The 13,461-nt window shown below is 48.1% G+C and overlaps 1 protein-coding gene across 1 annotated transcript; it reads left to right on the forward strand.

Moving 5' to 3' along the window:
- Positions 1–7,835: 7,835 nt before the first annotated feature.
- On the forward strand, positions 7,836–9,077 carry NKAPL (NFKB activating protein like). The gene has a single exon (XM_046004777.1). It carries the CDS (start codon positions 7,858–7,860, stop codon positions 9,067–9,069), a length of 1,212 nt encoding a protein of 403 aa, XP_045860733.1. The 5' UTR covers positions 7,836–7,857; the 3' UTR covers positions 9,070–9,077.
- The last annotated feature ends 4,384 nt before the right edge of the window (positions 9,078–13,461 follow it).

Consider the following 13,461-nt stretch of genomic DNA (forward strand, 5'->3'; position numbering starts at 1 on the left):
GTAAGGACGTTGCGAGCAGTGAGGTTTTGTGTGTGTAAGGTTCTTAGAATATTGGCTGACCTACAGTGAGCTAGGGCTTCACTAAAATGGAAGGAAACCCTGAGATTCCTTTGAGCCAGAGGGGACAAGACTTAAGCCAGAAGTGAAAGCACTTATCTCGCTGGACTGAGATGTTGGCAAGTCCCCTTTCTACTCAGTGGAATGCAAGTCTGGTAGAAGTTTATAAAGTGGAAAAATACCATGCTGGTACCTTCCTGAGTTTTTATTCCTCAGTCTGTCCCTCTGCAGTTCAAAGGGTAGCAAGGAAGGGATAGAACTTAAGAAAATGAGAGGTCCCAACGGCTGTTACAAATGAGAATACTAGAAAATATTTTTCTCCTGATGAGCTGCCACAAGAGGTACAAGGCACCGCCATGAAGTATTGTTGGCAAAATAAGTGAACCTGAATCCAATTATGTTTCTAGATCCTAGTAGTTGTATATAGGTGAGATTCAGAAGCAAGTTAGCATTTGTCACACTGCTCAGCATATTAGAAGTACTGGGGAGAAGGATGGAACTCAGGTGGGCATAACCATAAAATTTTCCTAGGTGGGGGCACCTGGGTGGCTCAGTCATTAAGGATCATGATCCCAGGGTCCTGGGATCCAGCCCCAGGTCGGGCTCCCTGCTCAGCAGGAAGCCTGCTTCTCTCTCTCCCACTCCCGCTGCTTGTGTTCCATCTTTCACTGTCTTTCTCTGTCAAGTAAATAAATTTTAAAAATAAAAATTTCCTAGGTAAGTGCAATCGGCAGGTACGTTTGAGAATTAATGAGTTCAATGATACTTAAAAGAAGCAATAAATAAAATTCAGAATGTGGGGTACCACAGGACAGAAGAACCTGGATCCTCAACAGATAAAGGGCATTTTTTGAAAAGGCAGCTGAGAAAGCAGAATAAGATTAGATTAAAGGAGACCGAATAGATATACCTGCCCACGCAATGTAACCATTATTCAGAGTCTGATCAGTACAAAACAACTGTAAAAAATACATTTGGGTCAACTGGGAAAGCTAAAACATAATGACATTAAGGAGTTACTATCAATTTAGTTGTCATAATGATATTTTGCTTATGTGAAGGAAAAAAGTCCTCATTTGTTAGAAATTTATAATGAGGTACTTGCGGGTGTACTGGTGTAATATATGGATTTGCTTTAAAATACTCAGAACTAGGGGCTCCTGGGTGACTTAGTTGAGCTTCGGACTCTTGATCTCAGCTCAGGTCTTAAGGTCTGAGTTTGGGCCCTGTGTTGGGCTCCACACTGGACATGGAGCCTACCTAAAAAAATAAAAATAAAAAAATGAAATACTCAGAACTAGAGAAAACACACAAAGAAAAGTACCACAATAGCTGTTGTTGAAGTTGGGTGAGAGGCATAGGAATTCATTGTAATATTCTCTTTACACGTTTACATATTTGAAGTTTTCCATAGAAATCTGCTTTTTAATTATACAAAGTCCTACCTTCTTTTTTGAATATTGAATAATTCTGTCCAAAAGCCTTTAAGTGGTGCCAAAGGAAACTGTTACAACATGAACTGTATATAGTTCCAAAACTATACAGTATTTTTCCTAATTCTGTATCCTCTGTGTGAGACTATAGGTGATTCAACAGAATTTCTTTTATATGTTGCATCAGAAAAAAACAGGATGCTTCTTTGTCTACAGCTGTTGTTTACAGAGCTGGGGTAGGGTGAGGTGAGAGAAGCATTTAGGTCACAGAATTTAAGACAGTGGGTGTGTCCTTTAATTTGGGTCCTCAGTGCCTCTCTCGCCTCATCCTAGTCCTCGCTATGTCCATTAAGCATTTTTTAAATTTATCTCTCTGCCCCTTCCGGTGGTGAGGAAGTGGCATTGCTAGGAGTCGCCCTCATGTCTCTTCACTCTCTATTTCTAACTTCCATTACCAGTCTCTTTCCTAGAAACTGTCCCTTTAAGCAAGGGTCTTGTTTCCCTTGCGAGAGAGTCCCTGGTTCATTCATTCAGCCCGCTGTGTTTATTTGATTTCACACCAGATACAAAGTGGAGTTTGGGAGAAACCACAGAAGAAAAATGTGGTTCTTGGCCTTACGATGCCTAGAAATGTATCAGGGAGAAAGCAAAAGGCAATACCTAAAAACATAGAAAGTCACACTACAAAATAATAATGCGCAGAGAAGAGGTTGAATACGGCTTTAAAACCACTGTGGGGTCGCCCCTTCAACAGCCCAGGCGCAGTCCTCCCGTCACAAAACCATAAGAAAAATACATTTACAATACTGCATGGACGTTCATTGCAAAAACAAACAACCACCCCCTCCCCGCTGCCCCGGCGTGTTGGTGCCCCAGACTGTGCGCAGCGCTCTTCCCGGGCGGTGTTCCCCGCCTGGAGTCTTGGGCTTAGCAGCCGCCTTCCCACCGGCAGGTGCACCCCAGAGGCCCCTGGGGCAGCCGCGGCCACTGTGCGAGCGCCGCCTTGCCGAGTGCTCCCTAACCAACCCGCGGCCCCTACGGTCCGGCGGGTTCCTCGGCTTCAGCCCAGCCTCCCCGCCCCCACTCCCCGTCCCTGGGCTTGGGCATTCCTGGGGCTCTGGGGGCTGCCGAGGTCCTCAGAGGGCAGCAGGCGGCCCGTGCGGACTGGGGTGCGCAGTTGTCAATAAAAGCGTTGAGACCTTTGCTGTCAACTCTTAGAAAACCGCGGAACACCGGGGCGCCCGCACAGCTCAAACCCGTGTTCAGGGATCGGCTGTTCTTCGTGTCGTCGCACTGCATCTGCCCGTATCAGGGGTGATGCTAGGAAACAGCCTGCAGTCATAATCGAGGTGTTGGTGTACTCTTCGCAGCATAAATTTAGGCGACCACGGGCATATCCGATAAGCTACCCCTTGTAGAAGCGCCGCGTGAAGTGTGGTTCAGAGCACAGTGTGCGAACGCGTGCTGTCTGCACTGTCAGTCTCTGTGAGCGCCTTTGTTGTCGCTTGGGGGGGAAAAGCCACTCAAGACTTGTAAAGGCAGCAAGTATGAAGTAACTTGGAGGGATGTTTAATTCCAGCTTGTCCTCAGAGTTCTAATTTGCTTGTTAGCAATTTCCTAGTCATAAGTATAGATAATGTGATATGCTTTCTGATGAGATACTGCAAAAAGTATATTTCATCCGTGTAATCTGCCAAGCAGAATTACCCTAAATCTAATCACGAGGAGAGGAAATTATCAGATGAATTCAGTGTTGGACATTTTACAAAACATCACCCCGGACCTTGAAAAACTGTGTCAAATAATTTTTTAAAAAATGGAAGTCAGGGGCACTTGGGTGGCTCAGTGGGTTGAGCCTCTGCCTTCCGCTCAGGTCATGATCTCAGGGTCCTGGGATGGAGCCCCACATCCGGCTCTCTGCTCAGCAGGGAGCCTGCTCCTCTCCCCCGCCCCTCCTGCTTCTCTGCCTACTTGTGATCTCTCTCTCTCTGTCAAATAAATAAAATCTTTTTTAGGAAGTGGGAGTGTAGGGAGAGAAACCATTCTACATTAAACAGAACAAAGAGTAATTACAATCAAGTGCAATGCATGAAACTTAATTGGATTTTTAATCCCATTTTAAGGACATTATGGGAACAATTGAGGAATTTTAACATATCCCACATATTAGACACCACCACCTAACATTTAATAATACTATTAAAGTTTTTAAGAGGAAAAATGGCATTGTGTTGTGAAGGAGAATGTCCTTCTTAGACATTGATTACTGAAGTATTTAGGAGGAAGCTTCATAATGTCTAATTTTCCTTCAATTGAGTAAGAACCACAATCTTGACAATTAGTGAATCTAGGTAAAGGATATACAGGTGTTGAACTTTTCTGTAGGTTTGGAAGCTTTTAAAATAAAAATTGGGGGGGGGAATTTATGGAAAACAATTTTGAGAAATTTTGAGAAAGATAGTAAAATATTACCTATAAGAGCAATTTCATTTTATTTTTTTTAATTATTTATTTACTCGACAGAGGGAGACAAAGAGAGAGAGGGATACAAAGAGGGGGAGAGAGAGAGGGAGAAGAAGGCTTCCCGCTGAGCAGGAAGCCCAATGTGGGGCTCCGTCCAAGGACTCTGGGATGACCTGAGCCAAAGACAGTCACTTAATGACTAAGCCACCCAGGAGCCCAAAGAGAGCAATTTCATTTTAGCTGAGCTTTCAACATCTGGTGATTTTCTTGATGATTAGAATGTATTTCTATTTTTAAAACTACCTATTTCCTTTTTTTTTTTTTTAAGATTTGTTTATTATTTGCGAGAGAGCACGTGCACATGTACAAGCAGGGCTGGGGCAGAGGGAGAGGGAGAGAGAGAGAATCCTCAAGCAGACTCCCCACTGAGTGTGGAACCTAATACAGGGCTTGATCCCAGGACCCCAAGATCATAACCTGAGCCGAAATCAAGAGTTGGATGTTTAACCAACTCTTGGTTAACACGCCAACCCACCTGCCCCCCAAACTACCATTTTTTATAAAAAGATTTTCAAAAACATTTTAGTGCTCTATCTGAATGAATATTTGCTCATCTATAAATAAAAGTAAGAAAATAATAGCTGCTGGGGCGCCTGGGTGGCTCAGTGGGTTAAAGCCTCTGCCTTCGGCTCAGGTCATGATCCCAGGGTCCTTGGATCAAGCCCTGCATCTGGCTTTCTGCTCAGCAGGGAGCCTGCTTCCCCTCCTCTCTCTCTGCCTGCCTCTCTGCCTAGTTGTGATCTCTGTCTGTCAAATAAATAAATAAAATTTTTTAAAAAAGAAAATAATAGCTGCTCCCCTGAAAAAGGTATGGTAGGCATTTATTTTTGTTCCTAGCTGTATATTTTTTCTACCACTGCTTCCTCTACTAAGTCAGGGGTCAACAAACTACTGTCTGCAGACCAAAATTGGCCCACTGCCTGTTTTTGTAGGGCATGAGCAAGATATTATTTTATATTTTCATATTGTTGAGGAAAAATCAAATGAACAATAGAAATTTGTGATGTGAAATTTGCAGAAATTCAAATTTCAGTGTCTATAAAGTTTTATTAGAACACATCTGTTAGGGTCCGTGATCAAAGGAACGAGACTGACACAAAGCGAAAATCAAGCAAAGTTTTATTTCGCGCCATGCATCAGAAACCAAACTACATTAGAAACCAAACTGCATTAGAAACCAAACTACATTAGAAACCAAACTGCATTAGAAACCAAACCGACTGGTAGGTGCCCGAGTCTTGCTGGGGACCACCACCTCCCAGTCGCTGGGGTCCCCCCTGGAGACTCCCTGCCTCACCCTCACTGTACCACAGACCTACTCCCGGCATGGCTGCACCGTTGGCTCTTGAGAGGCTGCTCCTGATGGCGGCGCTGCCCGAGGCAGCGTGGCTGCTTGCGGCGGTGCTGCTGCTGATACTCTGGCTCAGGGTGGCATCGCTCATGGCATCGCAGTGGCGCTGCTGCCACTGCTGCTCTGGGCGGTGCTGCTCGCGGTGGTGCTGCTGCCGCTGCTGCTCGCGGTGGTGCACCGGGCGGCGCCGCTCGTGTTACAGCTCAAGGCGGCGCCGCTGCCGCTGCTGCTCTGGGCGGTGCAAGGGGCGGCGCCACTCATGTTACATTTCAAGGCGGCGCCGCTGGAACTGCTGCTCTGGTGCACGAGGCGGTGCCGCGTGCTGTGGCGCCGCTGCTGCTGCTGCTGCTGGCGGTGGTGCACGGGGTGGCGCCGCTGGAGTTGGCGCTGCTGCCGCTGCTGCTCTGGGCGGTGCAGTGCAGGGGGCGATGCCGCTTGAGGTGGCGCCGCCGCCGCTGCTGCTCTGGGCGGTGCACGGGGTGATGCCGCTCGCTGTGGCGTCGCTGCCGCTGCTGCTCTGGGCGGTGCACGGGGCGATGCCGCTCGCTGTGGCGCCGCTGCCGCTGCTGCTCGCGGTGGTGCACGGGGCGGCGCCACTCGTGTTACAGCTCAAGGCGGCGCCGCTGCCGCTGCTGCTCTGGGCGGTGCACGGGGCGGCGCCACTCATGTTACAGCTCAAGGCGGCGCCGCTGGAACTGCTGCTCTGGTGCACGAGGCGGTGCCACGTGCTGTGGCGCCGCTGCCCCGGCTGCTCTGGGCGGTGCATGGGACGATGCTGCTCGCTGTGGCGCCGCTGCCGCTGCTGCTCGCGGTGGTGCACGGGGAAATGCCGCTCGCTGTGGTATCGCTGCCGCTGCTGCTCTGGGCGGTGCACGGGGCGATGCCGCTGGCTGTGGCGCCGCTGCTGCTGCTGCTCTGGGCGGTGCGGTGCAGGGGGCGATGCCGCTTGAGGTGGCGCCGCCACCGCTGCTGCTCTGGGCGGTGCACGGGGCGATGCCGCTCGCTGTGGCGCCGCCGCCGCTGCTGTTCGCGGTGGTGCACGGGGCGATGCCGCTGGCTGTGGCGCCGCTGCCGCTGCTGCTTGTGGTGGTGCACGGGGCGGCACCGCTCGTGTTACGGCTCAAGGCGCCCCGCTGCCGCTGCTGCTCTGGTGCACGAGGCAGTGCCGCTTGCTGTGGCATGGCTGCCGCTGCTGCTCTGGGCGGTGCACGGGGCGATACCGCTGGCTGTGGCGCCACTGCCGCTGCTGCTCGCGGTGGTGCACGGGGCGGCACCGCTCGTGTTACGGCTCAAGGCGGCCCCGCCGCCGCTGCTGCTCTGGTGCACGAGGCGGTGCCGCTTGCTGTGGCGCCGCTGCCGCTGCTGCTCTGGGCGGTGCACGGGGCGATTCCGCTCGCTGTGGCGCCGCTGCCGCTCACAGTGGTGCACGGGGCGATGCCGCTCGCTGTGGCGCCGCTGCCGCTGCTGCTCTGGGCGGTGCACTGGGCGGTGCACGGGGCGGCACCGCTCATGTTACAGCTCACGGTGGTGCAGGGCTCTTGCTAAAAAAAAAAAAAAAAAACCCCTATCCAGCCTCACAGACCATCTTTTATAGAGGTGGCTGAGCCCCGCCCACACACAGGTGGCCAATCGGATTTCAACCTACCACAGTTAATATATGCACACCCCTCTGACTGAATACGGCTATCTGGCCTGGCCCGCCCCTATATCCGGGGTTTAGAGTTCCTCTGCCTAATCAGGCCCCTACAACATCCATGTTGATTTACATATTTTTTATGACTGTGTTTCCCCTGCAATGGTAGAACCCCAATCAAGCAAAACGTTATTCCTCAACTTATTTTCTTCCCATTAGAAGAAAAAAAATGTATTTTTAACAAAATTAAGTTTTTATTAAATTTCTAATCAAATACTATAATTTTTTTCATTAAAAAACTTTAAAAATGCTTATAACACTATCACTTTGGGAAGACAAAAAAGCAAAAATGGAGCAAAGTGATCAAAAGACATTCTTGCTCCCAGTAGGCACAGATGGGTTTTGCAGTTCACTAGCAGAAGTTATTTCCGCCATGGAGATGGTGGACTGGTTTCTCTCTAAGGGATCAGCAAAGGAGCGTGGGAAGCAGGAAAACTCCCCCAAGGGGCAATGATAAAGAGGGCCGAAAGGAGGAAGGAGGAGTGAAGGGTATCAAGACGGTGGAAGGCGAATATCCAAGCAGCACAGAAGACGTTTGAACAGTAGAGGGGTCAGTGATGCAAATTCCTCGTCTGCGTGTCCCAAGGGCTCAGGGCATAGACGCAGACCCTAAGCGCGGCGCTGCCTCGCCTCTCCACCCGCGGTCCCAAACAAGCCTCCACTGTCAGCGTCTCCTCGCCTAGCAACCCACCGGAAGCGGAAGTCGCTCAGCGCCTGGGTGGGCGGGAAGTGCCGGCCCGCGCTGTTTCTGTGGTAACTGCCCGGCGTTGGTCGGTCGGTAGCGGGTGAGGGCGTGGCTCATGGCCCCCGTGTCGCGGTCCCGCTATTCCGAGGACACCGCGGGCTTTCGGAGGTGGCGACGCAGCTCGTCGGCGAGCCCGCCGTCCGCGCAGGCCAGACGCTCCCCGTGGGGAGGCCGGGCCCGCTCTCACTCCCGCGGCCGTGAGGGCCTCAGGTCTCCGTGGGGCGGCTCGGGCGTTGGCGCCTCTTGCCTGCTCGGCAGCTCTCGAGAGCAGGCCGCGGCGTCCCGCAACTGCGCGTTCTCGTCCTCTTCCGTCTCCTACGGCGGGGACCGCTACCGTCACCGCCACTATGCGGGCGACCGGCAGTGGGCGGAGGAGTACGCGAAGGAGAAGGAGGAGAGCTTTCGGCAGAGGAGGCTGAGAGAGAGAGAAAGGATTGGCGAGCTGGGCGCTCCCGAGGTGTGGGGGCTGTCCCCAAAGTTTCCTGAGCCGGACTCTGACGAGCACACCCCCGTGGCGGGTGACGAGGCGAAGACTCGGAAGACCAGCAGCTCAGACTCCAGCTCCGAAGAAAGAAGGAAGAGGACCAGTCACTCAAAAAGCAAGAAAAAAAGGAAGAAAAAGTCCAAGAGGAAGCATAGGAAGTATTCTGATCACAGTAGCGGGAATTCAGACTCCGACACTGATTCCGGCTCAGCTGCTGATAAGAAGAGAGCCAAAAAGGCCAAGAAGAAGGAGAAGAAGAAGAAGCACAGAGGGGGAAAAGGCAAGAAAAAGAAGAGTAAGAAGACTAAAAAGGAATCCAGTGACTCAAGCTTTAAAGATTCAGAAGGGGAGTTGCCGGAGGGCATCTGGGTGGAGCAGTCCCAGGCGGCGGGCGCCCCGGGTCTGATCGGTCCGGAAGCGCCTGTAGTACGCACCTCCCAAGACGAGAAACCTTGGAACTACGGCCACGCTCTGCTCCCCGGTGAAGGCGCAGCAATGGCTGAGTACGTAAAAGCTGGAAAGCGAATCCCACGACGAGGTGAAATTGGGCTGACTAGTGAAGAGATCGCTTCGTTCGAATGTTCGGGTTATGTTATGAGCGGTAGCAGGCATCGTCGGATGGAGGCTGTGCGGCTGCGCAAGGAGAACCAGATCTACAGCGCGGATGAGAAGAGAGCCCTTGCGTCCTTTAACCAGGAAGAGAGACGGAAGAGGGAGAATAAGATTCTGGCCAGTTTCCGAGAGATGGTGTACAGAAAGACCAAAGGGAAAGATGACAAGTAAGGACTTGCACCGACGGTTTTATATGACCAACGTAGTGTGAAAAGACTTCACGGTGCTGCTGTATCTACTGCGTTAGGAAGTCCTTCAAGAAAAAGCTGCTGTTTGAGATCTCTTTAACTATTTTGTTATTTTTAACTTAATATGTGCACATGGCTGAACAAATTTTCAACTACTACAGTTGGAGAGTTAATAAAAGGTCTTTCATCCTCGTCCCTGATTCTTCTCCCCAAAGAAATATTTTTTTATGTCTTTTATGTCTGTTCATAAGTTCTGTGTATATACAAGCATGTTGCAGGATCAAGGTTGGAGCTATTAACCTGAAGGTTATTTTCCCTGTTGACCATGACCTCTGTCTCTCAAAGGGCTTCATGGAGCCTTTCATTTGTCCCTAGGAGGACCAGAAGAACCCCAGAAAGAACAAAGGATTCAACTGAGTGTCTACTTCTGGTTGCAGTAACAGACCGAGTTAACTAAAAATAAAGGAGATTTATTGGTTCATGTAACTGAAAAGTCCTGCAGGAGAATGCGTTTCATGCATGCCTTTATGGGACTTTGACTTTTTTTTTTTCCATGGGTCATTTCCCTCCTTAGCCTGGTTTCCTTAAATAACAAAAGGGGTTGCCATAGGTCCTGAGTTTGGTTATATACTTCCTGGTCCACCTCTGAAGAGTGAAAGAACATTTCTGTCTTGGCATTCCAAACGAATCCTGACACTGACCCTAATAGGAATAGTTCAGGTCACATGCCCACTCTCAAAAAAGGTACTGTTGCCACAGAGATAGGCCCGTTTCTGGAGCTGTGGTTACAGTCAATTTATAGGCTACATGGGGAAGAAATGAATACCTGAATGAAAATCAGAGTAATGTTGGGAAGGTGTACAAGTAACCAACAAATGCCCACTATGGTTTTGAGTGATTTCTAAAAAAACAGTACATGTGCTGAAAGCCACAACTTTGTTGTAGCTTGCTTTTGACTATTAGAAAGGGAATACCTGGGGCGCCTGGGTGGCTCAGTGGGTTAAAGCCTCTGCCTTCAGTTCAAGCCATGATCCCAGGGTCCTGGGATCGAGCCCCACGTCGGGCTTTCTGCTCAGCAGGGAGCCTGCTTTCCTCCTCTCTCTCTGCCTGCCTCTCTGCCTACTTGTGATCTCTGTCTGTCAAATAAATAAAACCTTAAAAAAAGGGGGGGGGGGAATACCTGTTGAGGGGGACATAGGGTTTATCCATAAAAATAGATCTAAAAAAAGATGAAGGTCCATTGTGCTTGGGTCTTCCAAAGAGTAGATTAGGTGCCACCTTAGACTAAGAGGAGAAAGGGGGGAAATGAGAAGGTATAAAGAATGAAGTCGGTGGAGTTCATGAAAAGATCAGATCAGGAGGGACCTCATGGACAACAAAGTTAGCCTTGAGAGCCTGGCTGGCTCCAGCATTAGAGAAGATTTTAGAGTGAGCTCCACTCATGGTCTGTGATAAAGCTTTTATTGTCATCCAGGGACATCTGCCTGAATCCAAGACTTCACTTTATCACTAAGCAAACTATCTCATTTGAAAAGGGGACTCCCTTTTCAAGGCTCAAGACCCAACTAAGCCCCACAGAACCTAAGGTGAAGGAGTGGGTTTCTAGAATCTCACAGGATAGTATGACGTGGAAGGGCATCTTCATCCTAGTACATGACCCGATTGGCACCGGACCACACTACCTTGAGCATTTCCCCAGAATGTTGGGGAGCACTGGTGAAAGCCAATGTTACCTTTTATTATTATTATTATGTATATTATTATGTATATTTCTTTTTTTAGAAACAAACCATACCACATTTCACCCATGGACTTACATCTTGCTTTTTTCACTAAATCTTGGAGATGTTTTAATCAATCCATATACATCTACCTTATCCTTTTTAATGACTTTATAATATTCTATTGAATGAAAGGACTATATTTTATTAGATGTTTAAGATGTTTCCTATATTTTACAATTACGCAGTACTGAATTGAAAATCTTTGTGGATATGTGAGAATATTATCTGCGGCATTCTTACCTAGAAATAGAATTATCGGATCAAAAAGAAATCTTTGGATCATCTAAAAATGGCCTCCTAGAAGTGGAGTTCTTGGATTAAAAGGAAAATATTTATTGAGTGTTTTTTTTTTTTTTATATGCTAGGCACTGTGGCAGGTACTGGGTATAAGCCAGAGAGCAAGTGAAGTTTGATCCTTGCAATCACAACAGAATTGTACATTCTACTGGAGGAGACAGACCTTTAAAAATACCAGACAAATATGTATGGGGCACCTGGGTGGCTCAGTGGGTTAAAGCCTCTGCCTTCGGCTCTGGTCATGATCTCAGGGTCCTGGGATTGAGCCCCGCATCAGGCTCTCTGCTTGTCGGGGAGCCTGCTTGCTCCTCTCTCTCTGCCTCCCTCTCTGCCTACTTGTGATCTCTGTCTGTCAAATAAATAAAATCTTTTAAAAAAATAAAAATACCAGACAAATATGTATTAATTGCAGCATACTATGAAGAAAATAAGGGACTAGAGACAATAATAGGGGGATGTTTTTGATAAGGTGGTCAGGAAAAATCTAAGAATGTCACATGTTCTATGTGCTTTTACATTTTAGTAGATTTTGCAACATTGCTTTGTAAATAAGATGTACCAGTTTACACACCTAGATAACCAACAATATTGTACTCCTAAACCTTTTGATCTTTGCCAATCTAATAAGGTGAAAAAAGGCATTTCCTTTTTTCTTTTTTTTTTTAAGAGAGAGCATGAGTGGATCTGAGTGGGTCTGAGGGGTAGAGGGATAGGGAGAGACAGTCTTTTTTTTTTTAATTTTTTAAATTTATTCAACAGAGGGAGAGAACACAAGTAGGCAGAAAGGTAGGCAGAGAGAGAGGGGGAAGCAGGCTCCCTCTTGAGCAGAGAGCCCAATGTGGGGCTCAATCCCAGGCTGGGATCATGACCCAAGCCAAAGGCAGAAGCTTTAACCCCCTGAGCCACCCAGGCGCCCCAGGAGAGACAGTCTTAAGCAGACTCCCCGCTGGGTGAGGGGCCAAACTTGGGGCTCAATTTTAAGACCCTGAGATCATGACATGAACTGAAATCAAGAGTCAGATGCTAGGGGCACCAGGGTGGCTCAGTCGTTAGACATCTGCCTTTGGTTCAGATCATGGATGACTCAGTCGTTACACATCTGCCTTTGTCTCATGTCATGATCCTGGGGTCCTAGGATGGAGCCCTACATTGGGCTCCCTGCTCAGCGGGAAGCCTGCTTCTCCCTCTCCCACTCCCTCTGCTAGTGTTCCCTCTCTCACCGTGTCTTTCTCTGTCAAGATAAATAAATAAAATCTTTTTTTTTTTTTAAAGTCAGATGCTTAACCAACTGAGCCACCCAGGCACCCCTAGGGTTTTTCTTTCTTAGTTTATTCATATGATGGTTTAAAGCTATATATTTTTCTAATATAAAACTATGGGTTAGGTTTATTGGACTCATTTGTAGGTTTTTTATTGTTTAGAACAATCACTGGTCACATAACTTTCTATTTAAAATTCAGAATAATGAATAATATCTCGCTGAATGTGCAGAAGCAGAGAAAAGCAGAAAGCATCATAACAAAAAGGTAAGAACTGCTATCTTATGCTATAACATAGTAGCATGACTTGTAATGCAATAGTGCCTCAGCAGATCCTACAGAAAAGGAAGCTTTCATTCTGAATATCTTAAGAATGGACCTGATGAAAACATATGGACCACCATTTTGTTTATAAAAATGATAATCCTGGAAAATGAAAGTCTCAAATTTGAAAATTGATTTATAAAATTAGCAACATGTAGTCTGTCCTATAAGATAGCATTTTTTTAAAAGATTTTATCTATTTATTCGACAGAGAGAGATTCGACAAGTAGGCAGAGAGGCAGGCAGAGAGAGAGAGAGGAGGAAGCAGGCTCCCCACCAAGGAGAGAGCCCGATGCGGGGCTCGATCCCAGCACCTTGGGATCATGACCTGAACCGAAGGCAGAGGCTTTAACCCTCTGAGCCACCCAGGTGCCCCCTAAGATAGCATTTTTATTCATTCTCATCAACCTCTACCCCTTCCAAAAGACCCAGACTACTTAAATTAAAAATGCAGACCTTGGGGCGCCTGGGTGGCTCAGTGGGTTAAAGCCTCTGCCTTTGGCTCCAGTCATGATCCCAGGGTCCTGGGATGGAGCCCCACATAGGGCTCTCTGCTCAACAGGCAGTCTGCTTCCTCCTCTCTCTCTCTCTGCCTGCCTCTCTGCCTACTTGTGATCTCTGTCTAATAAATAAATAAAATCTTTTTTAAAAATGCAGACCTTGAATTTTTTTAAAAAACCTTGGTAAACTACATTTTGATTTTCATGGGTT

Source organism: Meles meles, chromosome 5 (genome assembly GCF_922984935.1).
Source record: "Meles meles chromosome 5, mMelMel3.1 paternal haplotype, whole genome shotgun sequence".
In the NCBI taxonomy this organism is placed as follows: domain Eukaryota; kingdom Metazoa; phylum Chordata; class Mammalia; order Carnivora; family Mustelidae; genus Meles; species Meles meles.

What these genes read in the sequence shown, in the direction of transcription:
- NKAPL (XM_046004777.1), top strand. Translation starts at nt 7,858, where the DNA reads ATGGCCCCCGTGTCGCGGTCCCGCTATTCCGAGGACACCGCGGGCTTT.